This window comes from Dasypus novemcinctus, chromosome 10, assembly GCF_030445035.2.
Source record: "Dasypus novemcinctus isolate mDasNov1 chromosome 10, mDasNov1.1.hap2, whole genome shotgun sequence".
Lineage (NCBI taxonomy): Eukaryota > Metazoa > Chordata > Mammalia > Cingulata > Dasypodidae > Dasypus > Dasypus novemcinctus.
This window is the reverse complement of record NC_080682.1, coordinates 12,088-31,095: the sequence shown is the minus strand read 5'-3', so window position 1 is coordinate 31,095 and position 19,008 is coordinate 12,088. Positions and strand designations below refer to the sequence as shown.

Below are 19,008 nucleotides of genomic sequence, written 5' to 3'. Positions count from 1 at the left end.
GAATTCCCTTGCCATTGCTTCCGACATTGGCTCAGGCCTCTACCACGGAGCCGCTGGCCATCGGCACCCAGGAGGCACCCAGAGGTGACACGGGGTAGCCCAGGGGAGCCGGTTCAACACAGGCCCTGCTGTGCTCCTCCTGGATCCACGTCCATCCTCTTCCCAGGGTGTGGGGGCATGGACAGGGGGACCACCATGGGCAGGAGCTGCCGTCAGGGTTGGGGACCCAGAGGGCCTTCCCTGTCCCCTGCCAGGTCACAGGTGGGGGTGGGGAGAGGCAGCTTGGGGACATCCATGTGGACCGTGTCTTTCCTGAGCCTCGAGCTCCCCTATTCTCTCCACCGGGCTCAGGGGAAGGCAGACTCCACCTGGGCCTGCCCTGGGTCCCAGCCCATGGAGGGCCAGCTTCCGCTGTGGGGGAGGACAGGCCCCTTGCTGATGCCCCTCAGCCCGGTCACTGGGCACTGTGTTTGCAGAGCTCCAGGCAGGTGGTCAGCGAGGAGCTGGAGGAGGGGCTCATCTACACCATCTCTCTGAGGAAGGTGGCCCTTTGGGCCATTGGGGCCCTGGCCAGGGCCAGCGCTGGTTCCAGGTGAGAGCAGGCGCCAAGGGGGGCCCGAGGCAGCCAGGGAGCACCCCGGGGCCATGTTCCACCCTGACCACTGCCTGCGCGCTCTTCGGAGCTTTCACACCCGAGTGGCCCCATATCCTGCTTCCCAAGGAACCTGGGGCCCCCACAGTCACCCAGCACACTGCCACTCCACAGACGGGGGAAGGTCACTGCACACGTGGAGAGGGGCGGGAGAGGGTCTTCAGCACAGGATTCCCATCAGGGCCGGCTGGAGGGTGGGCACGCCGCAGACAAGTACGTGTCGTGCTGCTGTGTTTGTGAGTCCCCTCCTTGGCCCCACGTCCCCGGCAGCATCTCCGTGACTGTCCTTGCCCATCTGCTCCGAGCCGTCTAGCTCTCCTGCTGAGGAGGGTTCTCACCGTCTCCCATAAGCGCCCCCTTGACCTTCCCGGGTAGGAGCTGGGGCCTGCCTTGGCTGCCCAGGATTCCAGGAGGGCGGCGACTCAGAGCAGCCTTTTGGCCTTCGGGGCTGCTGGAGCCGAAGGTCCTGTCCCGGGGCCCTGCCAGCTCTGCTGCCCTGGACACTGCTCGCAGGCCCCCAGGCAGTGGTCCTCCCGGCCCCAGCAGAGGCTCCAGGAAAGGGCCGGCTGGGCAGAGGACATGCAGACCTCCCTTTCTCCAGCGAGGGCCAGCTGACCTCGTGGAGGGGCAGCGGCAGGGGACCACAGGCTGTCTTTGGGGGGAGCGCGCCCCTGCATCTCCTGGCCCTGGCCCTGGTGTTTCCCTTCCTTGTCCTGAGGTGGGGTCGGGGTGGCCCACGGCATCCCCTTGTTGCTCTGGCCCCGTGAAGGTGCAGTCCAGAAGGTCGTCTCCTGACCAGGAGGGTCTGCAGTTGCCCAGGGTCTGCTCAGACCCTCGGCCCTACAGGGGCCTTTCTCCCCCAAGACCCTCCAGGCACCCGCCCTTTCAGGCCAGGGGCCTCGCCTTTCAGGTGTTGGCTCCCCTGTGGTTCTGTGTGAAGGCCGAGGACCTTTCTCCACCAGGACCCCGCATGGCCCCTCGGCCGGACGTCACTCAGGGCTCGGGGCAGCAGGTGGGCCCTGGCCCTGCCCAGCTGAGTCCAGGCACTGCGTCTGACCACACTGCCCCCTCTGTCCCACCCCAGAGGAAGAACGAGGGTGCCCTCGCGAGGGGGGAGAGCCGCACCGTGCGCACGGTCCAGGCCGGCCGCTGGGAGGCCCTGGCGGAGCACCTGGTGCCCGCCTTGCAGGAGGGCGACCTCGGCTACGTGCGCACCTTCCTGGGGACCTACCGCGTGTTCGCCTCCACCGAGCAGGTCCTGGACCGGCTGTTCCACCGGTGAGCGCCCGCCCCCACCCGCCCCCTGGGATGCTGCACACCCCACGCGCTGGGCGTCTCAGAAACGCCACTGCCCCCGCTGGCCTCAGTTTCCTCCTTGGGAAGGGGCGCCCTGAGGACCAGCCCCCAGGGCTGAGTGTAGGACAGACTGGGAGGGTCCGTGGGAAGGGCCGCCCCGAGCCTGGCTCCCGGACAGGGCGGCTGGAGGTGCAGGGCTGCTCCTGGGCAGGACTTCCCTCTGCCCAGGGAAGAGGCTCTCCGCCTCGCCCCCTTCAGATCCAGTTTTCTCATTTCTCAGGGAGGTCTGTGAGCCCTTTCCGGCCTCTGACCTTGGTGTGGTCAGAGCAGGGATCCCTGTGGGCTGCCAGAGGGCTCCAGGCCCACCCCAGGTCTGAGGAGGTGCCGCTGGGGGCTCTCCCTTCCCCTGGTAGCTGGCACGTGTCTACTCGGTGCACGCGCTCTCTTTGCCACCTGGCTTCATGCAGAGGACACGGCAGACCAAAGATGCTGCCTTCTGGGGGCCTTTGGAGGGGGGGCCGCCCACAATAGGCTGAGTCATCTTCAGCAGGGGGGACACTCAGCAAGCAGCTGTGACAGCCTCACGGTCTCCCCTAGGTATGGAGGTGACCTCGGTGGGAAGGGTGAGTCTCCTGGACGCCTTGACGTGAAAACGTAGGTGCACCTTGGGTGAGGGCGAGGGGCTCTCGTGCCCAGACCCCATCGTGGGGAGTCAGGTGGTGGGTGGCCGGGTAGGACTGGGCAGGGTCTGGGGCCACGTGTCCTCCGTCTCCTGGAAGGCTGAGTCCAGAGGGCTTCCCCCTCCCCTTGCAAAGGAGTAAGGAAGATGAGGTGGGGTCCGGGACACTGTCTGCACAGGAGGCCAGGGGGCTCATTCCCCAGAGAAGCCCACCCCTCCTCTGCCCCTTCCCAGCCCCCAGGCCCCCAAACACCACCTCACGGGAGGTGGTGAGCAGCCTGCTGCCAGTCTGCCTGGGACCTCAGTCCTGTCTGCCTCCTGCAGGGGTGGTGGGGACAGCTGCGTCCCCGTCGGGGCGGGGGCGGGGGGCAGTGTCTGTGGGAAGGGGAGACACACACGATACCAGGCGGAAGATGAGGCAGCTCCTCAGGCAGATACTCCTGGGTGGGGGCCGCAAGGGCCTGGGGCGGGAGGACAGGCCCTGCCCTCTCTGCACTCACCCGGTGCTGAAGCTCCTACTGTGTGTCAGAACCGGGCTGTGGCCAGGCCAGTCAGAGCCCTTGCTGTCCTCATGGACTTTGTGTTGAGTGGGAGGGTCCCTGGGGGCAGCGTGGAGGGCAAGGCCGGCATCTGACCGTGTGGCCCCCCCGCCCTCAGCACCCTCTGCTCCCTGCTGGGCACCTGGATGGACCAGTACTGGGAGGACTTCCTGTAGCCTCGGGACTCTCCCTGCCTCCAGCTGCTGGTGGCCCACGCCCAGCAACACCTGCTGGGCTCTGGCCTACAGTGCTGTGCCGCAGTTCTATTTGCGCAGATGAGACACCTGGAGCCCATGGAGGCAGAGCTGGAGGGTGAGGGGGCCTCGGCGTGGGGGCACGTGAGCTTGTGGGCCGGGGGCTGGGATTGCACTGCAGAGGCAGGAGCCAGCAGAGGCTGTGCTCGGGCTGCGAGCAAGGCGGAGCCCCAGACATGTCCCCTGGGAGCCTGCAGGCGGGGAGCACTTTTCTGGGCAGGATCTTCCCCTCGAGGTAGTGGGATCTTCTCTGTATTGGAATGACACTCGGAGCCATTCATGGTGGGGAAACTGCCTCTCGTCCAGCTCCTTGGTCAGCTCCAGAGCCACCAATGCCTCCAGTGCAACCGCCAGCACCAGTTCCACCCCCTGCGGCTGATACAGGTCCAGAGCCAGAGTCAGCTCCATCACCACCCGGACTGCCAGCTAGCGAGGTAGCACCAGCACCTGCTGTGCAAATAGAGCCTGACGCATTCTGCGCCATGAAGCCAGCTCCTGAGCTGAAGGTGGCTGCAGCACCACCACAGCTGCCCCCCACAGAGATGGGGCCCGTGCCCTCCCTAGAGCTAGACCATCCGACCCGGTCAGCCGGAGCACCTGCTCAGGAGCCACAGGCAGCTTGCAGCACCATCAGGAGCACGAGCTGCAGAGCTGGAGGCACGTCCAGCCGCACCTGCCTCGCCGCCGCTCCATGGATCAGCACTGCCCGCTCTCGAGGGAGAGCCTGCTCCTCCAGCAGCAGAAGCGCTGGCTTTCGAGTTGGAAGATGCCTCGGGGCCACCTCCACTGCCACCTGTGGAGATAGTGCCAGTGCCCCCTCCGGAGGTAGAGCCGGCCCCTTCTGCAGGGGCAGCCCCTGCTGCACCATCCACACTGTCATTTGGCGAGGGGAAGGCAGTCCTACTGCCACCTCCAGTGCTGCCTGCATCGGGCGCTCCAGTGCCCACTCTGGTGCTCCAGCCAGTTCAGGCACCTTCAGGAGCAATGGCTCTCGAGGGGGAGGCAAGTCTGGCAGCAGCACCTGAGCCACGGCCAGAGCTCAGATCAGCAGCAGGGCGGGCTGCCCCCCTATAGCCTTCCTGCCCCTGGCCTGGGACCTGCGGGGACGGTCTGCATGAGCAGAAGCCTGAGCTCCTGGCCTTCCCTCCCGAGCTGGTGGCAGAGCAGCTGTCGCTCATGGATGCGGTGAGCAGCTGGGCTCAGCAAGGTGGGGTGGGGGCGAGCCTTCTTCCCAGGACCTGCCGCCCCAGCCTTTCCCCTCCTAATCCTGAATCCTGCGATCTGGGTCCAAGCCCTGGTCCACTGCCAGCCTTGTTCCCTGGGCGAGTTTCTTGAGCCCAAGCCCACACTTGGGCCTCTGGAGAGGAGACCTAGGACACTAGCCATCCCTGCCACATGCACTGCTGTGACGATGACCCCAGCCAGGGTACTGAGGGCCCGCGGGATCTGAGCTGGGGGCAGGTGTGGCCAGCTGACTTGCCCTCCTCCCCAGGAGCTGTTCAAGAAGGTGGTGCCCCACCACTGCCTGGGCTCCATCTGGTCCCAGTGCCACCAGAAGGGCAAGGAGCACGTGGCACCCACCGTGCGTGCTGTCATCAGCCAGTTCAACCACGTGGCCAATTGCATCATGGACACCTGCCTCGGGGACCGCAACATGAAGGCCACAGACAGGGCCAGGGTGGTGGAGCACTGGATCGAGGTGGCCAGGGTGCGTGCCTGGGCCCTCTCTGGACTCCTGGAGCCCCCCTGCGCTCTGGTGGGCTCTCGGCCTCTGGGCCCTGCCCTGCCTGGAGCACAGCCTTCCTCCCTCCTCACGTCCCCCCCCAGTCTCTTCCCTCAAGTGGAGCGTGGGGGGTCCCGCTCTGGAGCCCCGGCTTGCCCTCAGGGACTCCGTGGGGGTCTCTCATCCAGAGGGGGAGGTCAGCCGAGAGGGCTGGAGTGGGAGCAGGGGGCGCTCAGACCACTCCTCATGGCCCATTCTTTCTCCCTCCCCAGGAGTGCTGAACCCTCCACAACTTCTCCTCAGCCCACGTCATCCTCTCCGCTCTCGAAAGCCACGCGATTGGCCATCAGAAGAAGACATGGGCAGAAGTTTCCAGGTGGGCGGGCTTCTCTCCAGGGGATGCCAGGGGGGGACCAGGGGCCCCGCGGGAGGCTGGGCATTACCCTGTAGGGAGCCTGGAGGCAGCAGCATCTGGGGAGGGGTCGGGCGGGCTGGGGCTCCAGGTCTCGCCAGGACCTGAGGTCAGCTGTTGTGCGTCAACACTGGTGCCATTTGCGGTCAGTCACAGAGTCGAGCCAGATGAGAGCATGTCCAGGGTGTGCTGGTCAGCAGCCCGCTCTGTCCAGGGGGCAGCTCCCCGTGGCAACACCAGCCGCTCGTGAACTAGGAGTGGGGGTCCCCGCTGTGCCCGCCTGAGAGCTCAGCTCCCAAGCCCATGCTGTCCTGCAGTGCTCAGAGCTGCCCAGTTTCAGCATCACCCACCCAGGCTGTCAGGGTCCCAGGACCCGGCTACAGCGCAGTGGGTTGTCCCCTGGACGCTCCCACCCACTCCCACCTTTCTCCTTCCTTCTTGCCCTCCCCCAGGGCCAGCTTCCGCCTCTTTCAGACACTGTCTGGGATGGTCTCCACTGAGATCAATGCCTCCCTGGGCAGCGAGCTGATCTCCCAGGTGAAGAGCAGGCGGGGGCCAGGGCTCAGGAGGGGGGCTTGTGAGTGTTTCCCTGGGTGCTTCTTTGCAAACATCCTGTCAGGCCTCTTCTGGAGGAAGATGAAGAGGGATCTGCCTGGTTCGTGGGCGGGTGGGGGGCAGCTGCCGGACCATAGGCCGGGGTTAGTGCTCGGAAGCGGTGGGGGGGGCTGGGATGTTCCAGGAGGAGATGATGAACCGGCAGGATGAGAAGTCTCCATCTACATGGGGGTCTCAGAACTGCGCCTCGTTACGAATGGCTTGTGTCAGAGAGCTAGGAGAAGTATTTGGGAGATGGGAAACTATGGCGGGTCCTTTCTGACTGAAACTAGAAGCTTCCACCTAGAAGATGCAGCACAACTTCGATGTCCAGTACTGCAAGGACATGTGGTCCCAGCCGTGCAGCTTGAGGATGGGGTGCCCCTGCAGGCAGAATATCCTGAGTGGACCCCCGGGAGGGGGCACCTGTGTGTGGGCCTCGGGCAGCCTTTGGGTTTTCCGTCCTGAGGGCTGGGGCAGGCAGGACCTGCTCAACTAGGCCTCCCAGGACAGCCCATCCTCCAGCTCCACAGCTGGGATGACACGAGGCCCCCTTCACATCCACGTGCAGAGGCCGGGAGAAGCGGACAGCTGTTGGCAGTGGTGGGCTGTGGGGCGATGTCAGAGCAGATGAGGCCTGGGGCTGGAGGGAGCCGCTCATCCTCGGCGCCCTGAGCACATCCTTCCTTGGGCCTGTGTGTCCTCCTGTGGAACGGAAGCACGAGCATCCAGCAGTGCCGCCCTCACGGCCAGCTGGCGGGGTTGACGGGAGAAAAGGAACATGGCCGAGCATTGCTGGGATTCCGAGTGGGAGAGCGGCATGGCCAGAATGTTCGTGCCGCTGGCGTGCACCCCCGATGCCTCTGGACTCCCGAGAAGGGGTCGGATCTCTGTGGTCACGTCCCAGATGTACAAACAGGCTGAGGGAGGTCAGGCCACTTGCACAAGACCCCCAGGGCAGCTCTGGCATGTGGGGGTAGCAGATTTCCATCTGCCCACTTGGTCCAGGGGTCCAAGGCCTGAGGGGCAGAGGGTCTCACTGACCCCAAGCTGCTCAATCCTGACAGGAAGGGAACCCTGAGTTTGCCACCCTGCGGTCACCCCTCGGGCTGAAGTGTGGTTTGCTGGCCTGGCGGGGGAGCAGCCGCGGCAGGCCAAGCCGCTGCCCCCATAATAGGGTGGCTGGTCAGACTCACCGCCACCCCTGAAGGGAGCTCGGCATGGGTGCAGAGTGCCCTCGGGTCTCCCCTTCTCGGCAGCCATGCTTCCGCGGCCGCCCCTCCTCCCGGATGGCGCCACATGATGCCTGTGGGGTGGCACCCTTCTTCTTCTTTCTCCCTGCGCAGGCGCAGGGTGGAAAATTCCAGTCTGCCCTTTTCCCCTCCCCCAACAGCAGCAACAGCCAGGCGTGGGCGGAAAAATCCAGTCTGCCCTTTTCCCTTCCCCGACAGCAGCAACAGCCAGGCGTGGGCGGGAAACTCAAGTCTGCCCTCCACCCCAGCAACAGCAGCCACCAATCCCTAAACCCTGCCCCTTCCCCCGGCAACAGCGACAGCCAATCCCTAACCACCACCCCTCCCCCATCCAGTACCGCCCACTGACCTTTCTCCGGCAACCAATCAGAACAGGGCGTGGCTTCGACCAATCAGCCTTCCCCAGCCCCTATAAAACTGTTGCCTCTCCCTCAGTAAAGTGGACTTGCGTGTTTACCTTGTCTCCGCGGTAGTTCTTCTGCTGTGCGCCCTCCAGTCCTGAGAGCCCCCGACAAGGGCCTGGCCTCCCTTGTCCCCAGTTCGTCGCCGGCTTCTCCGGGCGACCCCTTCGTCGCTGGCTTCTCCGGGCGACCCCGTCAGCCGAACCGCGCAACCCCTGTGAGACCGACCCCTCGTCTGCTGCCGGACCGACCCCTCGTCCCAAGCGGGACCGACCCCTTGTCCAGAGCTGGACCGACCCCTCGTCCGCAGCCAGACCCCACCTCTACCGACCGAGCAAGCCGCCGCACCACCCTGGACACAAACCCCAATAGAGCCCAGGAGCAGCAGCAGCAGCAGCAGGAGGGGGTGGGGGTGGCTCCTGTCAGGGGGCCAGGGCGGGTGGCCTCCAAGTCAGGGTGGGGCCCTCCTCCCAGCCATCCCTCCTGGGCCTCTGAGCCTGGGCAGCCTCCCTTCCATGTCTGTTCCCGTGGAAGCCTGAGGGCCGGGAGCCGAGGGAATCCTCTGGGACTAGTTGCAGCAAGTCAGGGCAAGAGCCTGGAAGAGCCGAGTCTGGTGGACTGGGTGGGGTGGGGTGTGGGCTTGTGCTAGGTGATTGCAGGGGAGTTTGGGGTCCTTGGAGGCCAGGTGGGAATCTTCGGGGTGACAGCTGAGTGCCCGAGCATGTGCCGGGCTGATGCTGGGTGGTCCTAAGAGTCTGAGCCTGCGGGCTTGTCAGGGCGGGGTGTTGGGGGCCCCCGAGCACCTGAGCTCATCCCCACCCACTCAACGCCACAGGGTGCCATCCAGGGCACTGTCCCATGGCTGGGGACATTCCTCACTCGGTTTTTGATGGTGGACTCTGCCATGCAGGAGTTTCTGGATGTGAGTGAGCCTGGGGCCGGGGCTGCATGGGAAAGGGTCCCTGAGGCTTGGTAGGAGAGGCTGGCCCGAGCCCCGAGCACTGAGCAGTGGGCATGCTGTGTCTCCCGAGAGCCTGCCGGCCGCCCTGGAGCTGGGTGACATGGGCTTGTGCAGCAGAGTGAGCGCAGGCTGGTCCGGGGTCCACTGTGGTCAGAGGCTGGGCCAGGTAGGCCCTGGGGCTCCCCTCGCAGGCCCCACTCCTGCACCCACAAGCCTGCCTGGGTCCTTGCCTGGTCTGGGCTGCCCTGTGCCCATGGAATCCGCAGTTGTGCCTTGCAGCAAGGGCTCAGGAGCGATGGGCACGGCAATGGGCCCTCTTGGGATGGATGTGACCTCTCTGCCTTCCAGGGGACCATGGTGAATTTTGAGAAAAAGAGGAAGGTGAGCAGCTGCGGCCAGCAGTGTGGGGGTGGGGCTGGGGGTGGGGGCTGGACAAGAGAGAGCCTCCTGGCAGGGCACCCCTGGGCTACAGGCAGCTTCCTGGAAGACTGCGGGGGAGTTGGAGGAGAGAAGACAGGGCCGACCCCTCATCCCGCAGGAGGGTGGGGGTTCACCTGGTGGAAGGTCAGCTTCCTGGAGGAGGAGCTGTGTGAACTCAGCCCTGAGGGCAGGTAGAGCCCGGAAGGCAGGGGAGGGCTGGGAACCCAGGGGCCAAACCAGCCTGCGGGCCCCAGCCCACTGGGCAAGCCCACCCGGGCCTCAGCAGTGCCTCCTCCTTCTTCTGACCCCAGGAATACCAGCTGGTGGCCGAGTTGCAGCAGCTGCAGGTGCGCTGCTGCTGACTGCCTTGTGCCTGACAGGCGCTTCTGGGCCTGGTTTGAGGCTGTGGAGCAGCTTGGCCAGAAGGACAGGTGAGGCCAGGGGAGCCGGTGGGGGCGGGAGTGCCCTGGTGACTCCTGGGCCTGCGTAGGCCCTGCTGCCCGAGGAGGCCGGGGCACGCGGATGCCAACTGCTGTGCGGACCCCGGGAGGGAGCCCGAGCTGGGGCTCCTGGGAGCCTGACGGCCGCCCCCTGTCCTGTAGCCTCCTCCTGTCTCGTGAGTGGGAGCCGCCACCCGAGTCAGCCAGTGAGAACCTCCAGGCCCAACAGCCCCCGGAAGGCAGCAAACCTCGGAGCCGAGAGTGAGTTCCCCTTGCGGGGCAGGCAAGGGTGGGCTGGCCAGGGCTCAGGGGAGCTCCAGGCTGAGCGTGGGCTGGGGGGGCCTGCCTGCCACTAAGCGCTGGGATCCCAGCTCCACTCCCAACCAGCCCTGGGGCTGGGAGAGTCGCCCCCTCCCTGGGCCTGTTTCCTCTTTTGGGCAACGGGGTGGTGCTACTTGAGCTCGGATGCAGTCGGGGCCCACTGGCTCCTCTTGATGGACCTAGGACTTAGCCGTGTGCAGATTTAGCAGGGCAGAGGTGGGGAGGTATGCCAAGGGAGGCCCCCAAGGTAAGCCGAGCCTCCATCCAGCCGCCAGGGCCCCAACGCTGAGTCCAGCGGCAGCCGCACCGCCCGCTCCAGCGTCCAGCTCCAGGGTGGCCCTGACCTCAGCGGCGGGGATGCCGCGGGTTCTCCTCACCCACACGTGGATGGCTCCTCTGGCTCTGCAGTGGAAATCCACCTGGACCATGTCCCGGAAGCCCAGGACAGTCAGGAAGTGAAGATGACTGCCCAGCCCTGCTCCCTGGGGCCCTCGCCCTCCCGCCACCCCTCCTGTGCCTGCTGGGCCCTCTGCATGTCCATGAGGGGTGGAGCCCCATTGACTCATCCAGACCTTCTAGAGCCTCCTGGAGCTTCTCGAGCAGCCCGGGCTGCCCTGAGGCGCCCGGCCTTCTGCTGACCTCCCGTCCCCCACAGCCGCAGCAGCTGACCTGCGCATCGTCTCGGATCGGCTCCGTTGTCATGTCAGCATTGGGAGGAATGTCCTCTTCCTCCTCCATCCAAGCCAGGGCCACCCGGACCAGCCAAAAGTGCCGTGACTCACGGCCTCGCTACAAACAGCACGTGGGCGACCGCTGCTTCGTCCGTGTCATCCTGGCCGAGGACAGCGGCCACAAGGTCCAGAGTGTCCTGGTGAGCTGGTGTGTGGCTGCCCCCTGGGCCACGGTGGCTCAGGCAGTAGGTACCTGAACGGTGCCGTGGTCCCTGCCTGGCATCCTGGAGCACACTTGCCAGTGGCTGGGGAAGGACTGACGGCTACATCCAGGGGCAGGAAGAGTGTGTGTGCGACGGCAGTCAGGGCTCAGGACGGTGGACACAGGCAGGCCCGAGGAGATGTGTGCTTGGCGGGCCGAGGAGCAGCCAGGAGGTCAGGGCTGAAGGAGCAGGGGTCAGGGGAAGGGCTGGGGTCAGAGAGGCGTTGGGAGCTGGGTCCCATCAGGCCCTGGAGCTGCTGGATGGAGCGTGACTTTCTCAGGAGCTCCTGAAGGGTCAGAGCAGAGCAGAGACAGCAGGAGAGCTTTGGCCTCAGAGTGGACGGTGAGGCGGTGCGTGGAGACACGGGCCAGCGAGGGGCTGCTGCCATGACACAGAGGGGAGGATGGGGTCTGCCCCATGTCAGTGGCCGTGAAGGTATGAGCAGGGCCCAGATCCCGGATGGACATGCAGATGGAGCCACCCCTGCCCCACGGCCCAGAGGCTGCAGAGCTGCGGTGGTGCACAGCCGAATGGGCTGCACTTCTCTTGTGGCCAGGAGCTGGCGTGCTTGTTCTAAGCTGTCACTGAGTGGCCCTTGGCCTGAGCCCTGCCTGCACCCGGGCCCTCATGCTCAAGGCAGCTGCGGTCTAGACCTTGCTAAGCACAGCTGCCTCCTGGAGCCCAGGGCATCCTGTGGGGCTGTAGGGTGTCTTCCAGCCTCCTCTCGGACATCTGGGCTTGGACTGGACATGTGTGTTCTGCCTGGGGATTCAGTGCTACGTGGAGGCCTCCTGGAGGGGCAGGGGCAGGGCAGGGGCCCTCCCCGAGGGCAAGCCATCTCCTGTGATGGGGAGGGAGGAGGGACAGAGAGAGGCCCCGAGGTCACTCCATAGTCCCCACCCTCTGCTGTGAGGCCACCCTTTGTCCCAGGGCTCTGGGAGCCCCTAGCAGTCGTGCAGGCTGAGAAGCCAGGGGACGGGGTTCAGCCTGCAGGGCAGGGGATTTGGACCCTCCCTTGGAAACACCCTCAAGACAGAGGTGCAGGTTCTTGTAGGAGATGGGGTGAGGAATGACTGGAAAAGAGCCCTCAGGGCATGGAGTGTCCCCGGGGGAGCAAGAGAAGACAGGGAGGCCCCTGTAGACCCAGTGCCGAGCAGAGAGGCCTCCTCGGGGTTGATGGCAGCTGTGCTGTGGGGAGCCAGCTCCAGGACCCATGCCCTGAGGCCTGTGGTTGACCCACCGCAGGTGACTGACCAAGACAGGGCTCCAGCTGTGATCCGCAAGGCCCTGGAAGAGCATGAGCTGGCTGGGGAGCAGCCCGTGGACTACCAGCTGGTGCAGATCATCTCAAGAGATGGAAGTGAGTTGGGGGTGAGTGGAGAGGGCTGGGGCTCAGGGGTGGGCGGGGGCAGCATGGCCCCGGGCGAAGGTGCAAGGCCCCGCCGCTCAGGAGGCCCGGTGCAGTGCTGCCCTCAGCGGGCTCGGCAGTCTGGTCCCGGGGAGCGCTGGGCTCAGGAGCATGTGCTGGTTTGGAGAAGGCCAGTTTCATCGCTGCCATCCCGAGCAGGGAAGGTGGCAGGGGTGCTTGGGGGAGGAGATGACCTCATGGCAGCTCCACTCTGAGGCTGGCAGGTGGCAGTCAGAGTCGCTTTTGGAACAAGGGTCCCCCGCTTTCAGCCGTGCCTCTGCAGAGCCTTCCCTGGTCGCTCAGGGTGTCGTTCAGGCGGCTCCTCTGTGGTCCAGGAGTTGGACTGGGGAAGTTGGGTGCCTGGCCGAGGCTGGCTCTCGTGGGGACACAGAGGGTGGGGTTCATCCATGCCCCGGAGCACAGCTGACCCCCCCTCTGCCCCACCCCCCCAGCGCTGCAGATCCCGGATGGCGCCAATGTGTATTATGCTATGGTGCCCTTGCCCGATTATCGGTTTCTTCTCCTGAGGAAGACCACGCCCCTGGATGCCGAGGTCAAGGGGAGAGCTCTCTCAGCCCTTCGCGGGAGTTGGTGGAAGGGACCCAGGTTCTGAAAGGGGAAACTGTAACTGGCCCCAGCTGCCCCCCCCCCCCCGCCTCAGGGCCCCCTTCCCTTCCAGGTCCGCCTGGCCAAGTTGTTCTGCTGACCCCAACCACCATGGGCCAGGCCAGGCAGGCGCTTCCCTCCCCAGCAGCCAGTCTGGGCCACCCCCAGACTCCACTCACACCCCTGGGCCTGTCCTGCCACTCCAAACATGGCTAGTCGGAGGGAGGATCTGCGAGAGATTGTCAAAGAACTGAATTGAGAATCAACAGCAACAAAGACTCTATCTAAAGGGGAGGGACAATATCTACCTTTGTCCTTAGTGGATGTTTGATGTGAAGGTTTTATTATTAAATTCTTGTTTCCACTATAGCCTGGGACTTGAGTTTGGTTCTTGCATTTCCTGTGTTAATCAAAATGAGATACAGGCTCTTGCAGTGCTCAATCAAAGGAGAAATCCTGCGGAGTCATCTGTTTATTTTAGAAGGGAGAAGCGGAAAGAGCCAACTGCCCCTCCCTGGATTCCTGAAGCTAACACGGGAATCCACACCTGAGAGCATTTTGGTGCGTTTCGGTGTTCCACCCGGCAGGAGCCGAGAACACCCAGGAGGACTGTCGGGCTTCAGACCATTCACAAAGACCATTTCCTGACCCCGGGCAGGGCAGTGGCCACCTTTCTACCACTTTGGAGGAAGAAGGAACTTTTCCTGCTTCTTGCCTGAGGCTTTGCTTGCGCACCAAATAGGAACTTGTTTTCAAGGGCAAACGATAGGGTGACAGCAGCTGTAGGTAGAGCAAGAATGAGAACATAGCTGAGAATGTGGAATGGAAAGGGACAGAGGAGCAAAAGAGGAGGATTCTTGGCACCAGTGCAAGGGCAGGCAGATCTGGCCTCCTCAGTGCCCCTCGGGGCCTCATAGTCCACGCTTGACCTTGGAGTTCCTGCTTTGCGATCCTCATCCCTGGCACCAAAATTCCTTTTCCTTAGGCGGGGACGGGGTTTGAGCTGCAGCGTCCCGGGCTCTAGCTGGGCCTCCTTGGTGTCCACACCACCACTCCCTGTGAACGAGTGCTTCCCACTGCTGTGCCATTCCCTGTGCAAGTCCTTCCCCCAGAAAATCCCCAGCAGGCCCCGTCTCTGCGCGGCCTCCCCAGTGGGCTCTGCTTGCTGGCCATGGCCTGTGGCAGCACGCGGGAGCTCTCGATGCCAAGACAAGAGCACTCTTTCCTGTCGGCCAGAGACCCCACACGCCCTTTTCTGCGGGTGGAGGGGAAGTTGGGCCATGCGGTCTGAGGTCCACACTCCCTGCCATGTGGCTGCAGACTGGCCTCAGGAGGAGTTTGGCTCTGAGTGCTTCGAGCTTGCGGGACCCTGGGAAGGCTGCATCCATTGGTCCACAATCTGGGCTTTGCTGATGTCATGGGGGTGTGGACAGTTCCTGTCAGGAGGGGGTGCAAGTCACGGCCTGCTGGGACCGATGAGCACGGTCTTGCCCCGATTCCCCTCATGGCACATTCAATCGCTGAGTGGCTCCCTGTCCGGGAGGGTGACAGGCCCTGTCCTGAGCTCCCCGTGGGCTCTAGCTGAGCTTCCCCATGACCGGGAGCTAAAGGTGGAAGCCCTGGCTCAGCACAGAGCCCAGGAGCCTGCACCAGCCTCCCACCTGCCCCAGGTGAGGCCCGAGAGGCCCCTTCCATCTGGGTGATCGGGGAAGTCCAACACTCTCATCGTCCACTTTCATGAGGAAATATTGGTCTCGAATGCATTTTCTCTGTCAATAAGAGAGTCTCTAGCTCCAGCAGTCACCGTGAGCTGTTGGTGCTGGATGCTCACCTCTAAAAGGGAAAGATTCACTGATTGCCAGAGGGTTGCTGTGATGCCAGTCATTGTCCCCCAACACTCGTTCCGCCCTGGTAGTGGGGCTTGGTTCCCTGGGCTCCCTCATGTCCTCTCCTACACCAGCTGGGGGCAGGCTGGACATCCAGTTCAGGGATCCTGTCTGCAAACACAGGGGCTGGGAGGCCGAAGAGGAAGAGGAGGGGGCTGCCTGGCCTTGTCGTCAGCCACACTCACCTGCCTGGTGCCCTGCTCCTTGCTGTCCTCTGTGGGTGGCACCTGGGTGTGTCCTCTCTGAGCCCACACTCACACAGTTTATGTCCAGCTCTTCGGTATAAAACTGGGAAACTAACACCGAGAGAGAGGGAGCAATTGGCCTGGGGCACAGGGCTGGGCAGAGTCCCAAGTGTAAGGAAGGGTTGCGGCCTCCAAGCCAGGGCTCCACTCCCCCCCCAGGGTTTCCTACCCAGGCAGAAACCTCCAGGGGTTGTCCCAGGGCCAGGAGCCAAGGGCGGCCTTGGACCACTTTCCCGGTGGAGCGCAGTCTAGGGAGATTCCTGGGCCAGGGCTTCTCCTAGAAGCAAGAGCTTCTGTTCCTCCCCTTCTTGCTCCAGGTCCCAAGGGACCTTTAGAAACTTCTCTATCTGAAAAGAGAAGGATGAACTACAGGGCTGCAGTTTCCTTGGGATCACTGCTTTGGGCCAATCATTGCTCTCTCCCACTCGACAGAAGGCGAGTGCATCAGGCTGCTTACAACCATGCCAGCATTTCCATTGAGGAGCACAGAATGAATGAGTGGACAGTCAAATGATGGTGCCATAAGATCCCTTGACCCCAAGGCAACAGGACGCTCTTCCCTGGCTCTAAGTCCCCCACTGAGACCTCCAGACTCTTTTGACAAAATGGACTGAAGAAGGACAATTCCAGCTGAACACTGGTCTTTGCCAAGGCAAGCCCAAAGAGACATTATTCAAACAAAGGTCAGTCTTTGACCATCAATGGTCATGGACCAGGCCACTCAGGGTGTCCCTGCCCCATGTGTAAGGAGATGCAAACCAAGAGCAGCCCCTTTCCTAGCTGCAGCATCTTCAACTTGAGTTCTTCCTGTCTCAGCCAGGGAGCGATGGTGACAACTGGCTCTGCTTGCTGGACAGTGGCCTGGTTTGTGGATGCACCGAACCAAGGCATCCTTTCTTCAAGGAATGTCCTCTCACCAGGGCTTGGAGGATGGCATCAAGCATCATGTCACAGTCAGGGCCAGACTGAGTTGCTCCCATCGTTGAGATCCCAGCTCTTGGAGAAGGCCCTGCCAGGGCTTTTCTGGCTACTGCGCTGACAGCAGGGGGCAGGGCTTGTCCTGAGCTCTTCATTCGACCTGGGCACAAGCTTCTGCTGGTTGGGGCAGTCCCAGCCTTCAGTCTACGGAGTCAACCATGTCCACCTTCATCTCAATCTCATTCCTGTCCAATGGGTTGAGCACCTCTCCCTCCTCTTCATCATTCTCCTCCTCATCCAGAGGCTGAAGTCTTTAGAGACCAAGGATCTTGGACATAGAGCCAGAAGTTGAAAACCAGGAAAAGTCAGAGATGGGGAGAAAGAGAGAGAGAGAGAGAGAGAGAGAGAGAGGGAGAGAGAGAGAGAGAGAGAGAGAGAGAGAGAGAGAGAGAGAGAGAGAGAGAGAGAGAGAGAGAGAGAGAGAGAGAGAGACTCTGCCAATACCTTGATTTTGGACTCCTAGCCTCTAAACCCCTGAGCCAGTAAAGTTCTGTAATTTAAGCAAATCAGCACGCTTGGGGCCTAATTCCAGCTGGGACACCTCAGCCCTGCCCCCAGAACATCAGGTCTGAAATTTCTCTAAAGACAGGTGTCAGAAGAGGTCAACGCTTTAGGGCACTGGAGCTTTCCCATTTGGGAGGTACCACCTTCATGAATCACATGCCTAGATGCCTGCAGCCCTGCTTGCCATGGGCTCCTGCACCTTAACGTTCAGGTCCAATCCTTAATGGTCAGGGTCTCCCTCCCTGACATTCCACTCCCACATTGCCCACAGTGTGGCCATTTGAAATTATTGGATGAATACCGAAGAAGAGAAAGATGATGTTTTTACAGCCATCTCTTGCTGTGGGTGTGATCCACTTTGAACTTGAATAGAGAAGTTCAAAGCATGACCGTCAGTAGAGAGGCCTTTGATTAGATGACTTAATAAGACCACTTGAGGGTCTTGATTGGACTATGTCAGTGAGGCCTGACTCAGGTTGAATTTCCCCCAACTGCCCTCGCTGGCACTGATACAAGCAGAAGCACAGAGAGAGAAACAGACAGAGGCAGGGAAAACACACCACCATGTTTGATCCTGCCATGCCAAGACTGAGCGGGCAGGCCCAGAAGAGAGCAGCCCCGCGCCAGCTTTGCTGAGAGCTGCGAAAGAGCAGAGGCGTTGGCAGAGACCCACGGCCATCTCGCTTCATCTCGTGGCAGCTGACTTTGGTGGGAAAGCACCTGTCACCGTACCTCGAGTTGGACTTTTCACATTCTTCCAGCTTTGACCCCAAAGAAATCCCCTAACCAAAGCCAACCCATTGCTGTACTTTGCAATGGCCACCCTTGGGCCAAGGAAAACACTCGGCCTGTGGGGGGCCTGGCCCAGCACAGCCATGCTCACCTTGCCCACCAGTCAGCCTGCTCTTCCCACCATGCCTGCCACCCCCCACCTGCACAATTCCAGGGACTCCCCGTGCTGTCCACAGCCCCAGGTAGCCTGCCTTGATGTGTCCCCTCTGGAGTGGGTGACTTTCCATGTGCCCACAGCACCTTCTCCTTATCTTTGTGTAAGCAGTGACCATATTCTTATGCCCAAATCTACCCCTCCCCAGCTGTCAGCTCTAGCAGGGCCCGGACAGTGCCTGACTCCCTGTCCCCGTTGCCAAACCCCCAGAAAGCACCCCATAAAGGTTTGTGGAGTGACTGCATGGCTGGGAGGCAGTGGGAAGAGAAGAGATTTGGAAGCTTTCCAGCATGACCTCTGAGCTGTAGACCATCAGGCTGGTGACTGCAGGCCTTTGAGCCCCGAGGAGGAGGATAGGACCTCAAGGCCAGAAGTCGCCTGGGCACTGACCTTCCTGACCAGCTGCTTGACTCTTACACTGGATGTGCAGGCAGCACGGTAAACAGGGAGGTGACCACACACCGACTATGTTCAGAGCAAGATGCCGAGGCTGGCCTCCTTACCATGGAGGTGTTCTGGGACCCAGGCCTGGGTGTGGGGAGAGCTCATGCCCCTTTGGCAGCCCCCAGCTCTGCCGTTCTGTGTGCCATGGCCAGGAGCCCTCCCAGGATGCCCCCTGCCGTGCATTCCAGCTCCACGGGAGCCTCGTTCAGGCTTAAGCAGGCGAGGCCTTGTCCACCCCAGAGCCCCCTGCCCGCATGGCTATTCCCTGTAACCCACCACCTGCTTGGGCTCTTCTGCAAAGCACAGCCTTTGAAGTCAGAGTGTCCAGGGTGGAAAACACAGCTGGAGCAGGTCATGGCCCTGTGTCAGGATCACAGACCCTGCATTTTCTAGAAGGCCAAAGGAAGCCAGTGATGGCCAGCTCAGGCGGGTGTGTTGGGGTTGAAGAGTTGGTATGAAGCCTCGAAAGAGCTTTGACTCAGGAGGTCCCTTGGCTCAGTGAGCATGCCAGGGGCAAGGCCCCACTCAGGAAGAGGGGCGGGTGAGAGCAGGGACCGTGAACCCACCTCGGAGGCCAGGCTCGCTCTCTCGGAACTGCAGGACTTGAGTGCTGGAACTGCCTGCTCACCGTCCATGGGGGCAGGGACAGGCGGCCCAGGAGGGCTCCTTAGCAGCAGTGAGTGCCCCGACCCTCAGCCCTGGGGGTCTGCCCTGCATCCACCCTGGGCTCCCCTGCCCCTCTCATTTCCCCCTGGGCTCTGCTAGAGACGGGGTCATTTCAGGTGTCCTGGGTCTTCTCAGGGAGGACAGGAGGAGGCAGAGGGGCAGGAGCACAAGGCTGACCTGCCTTCTCCCCTGCTCAGACTCCTAAGGCTGTGCCTGCCTCCAGGTCTGCTCCAGGTCCGCCATCCACTGGCATGTGAGAAAATGGAAAATCAGTAAGAGAGGCTTTTCCGGCCTTCAGAGATTCCCTCCCCATGGCCTTAAGAAGCAGGTCTGCCACCAATTCCTGAGTCCAGAGCCCAGAGCCCAGTTTTGAGCAAGGAGCAGGGCCCACCCTAACAATCCATGTCCGGGTTGAGGCAAGAATCAAAGAGCAGTGGTAACACACA

General features: G+C 62.6%; 1 protein-coding gene across 1 annotated transcript; it reads left to right on the top strand.

Moving 5' to 3' along the window:
• Positions 1 to 4,404: 4,404 nt before the first annotated feature.
• Positions 4,405 to 13,262, top strand: LOC101419028 (ral guanine nucleotide dissociation stimulator). Its single transcript, XM_058304840.2, is given in 14 exon segments — positions 4,405 to 4,422; positions 4,495 to 4,605; positions 4,913 to 5,128; positions 5,416 to 5,519; positions 6,008 to 6,099; positions 8,139 to 8,209; positions 8,639 to 8,725; positions 9,113 to 9,145; positions 9,496 to 9,539; positions 9,541 to 9,615; positions 9,787 to 9,885; positions 10,214 to 10,816; positions 12,125 to 12,239; positions 12,740 to 13,262. Coding segments are annotated over 12 exon segments (1,320 nt in total). The 3' UTR covers positions 10,584 to 10,816; positions 12,125 to 12,239; positions 12,740 to 13,262.
• The last annotated feature ends 5,746 nt before the right edge of the window (positions 13,263 to 19,008 follow it).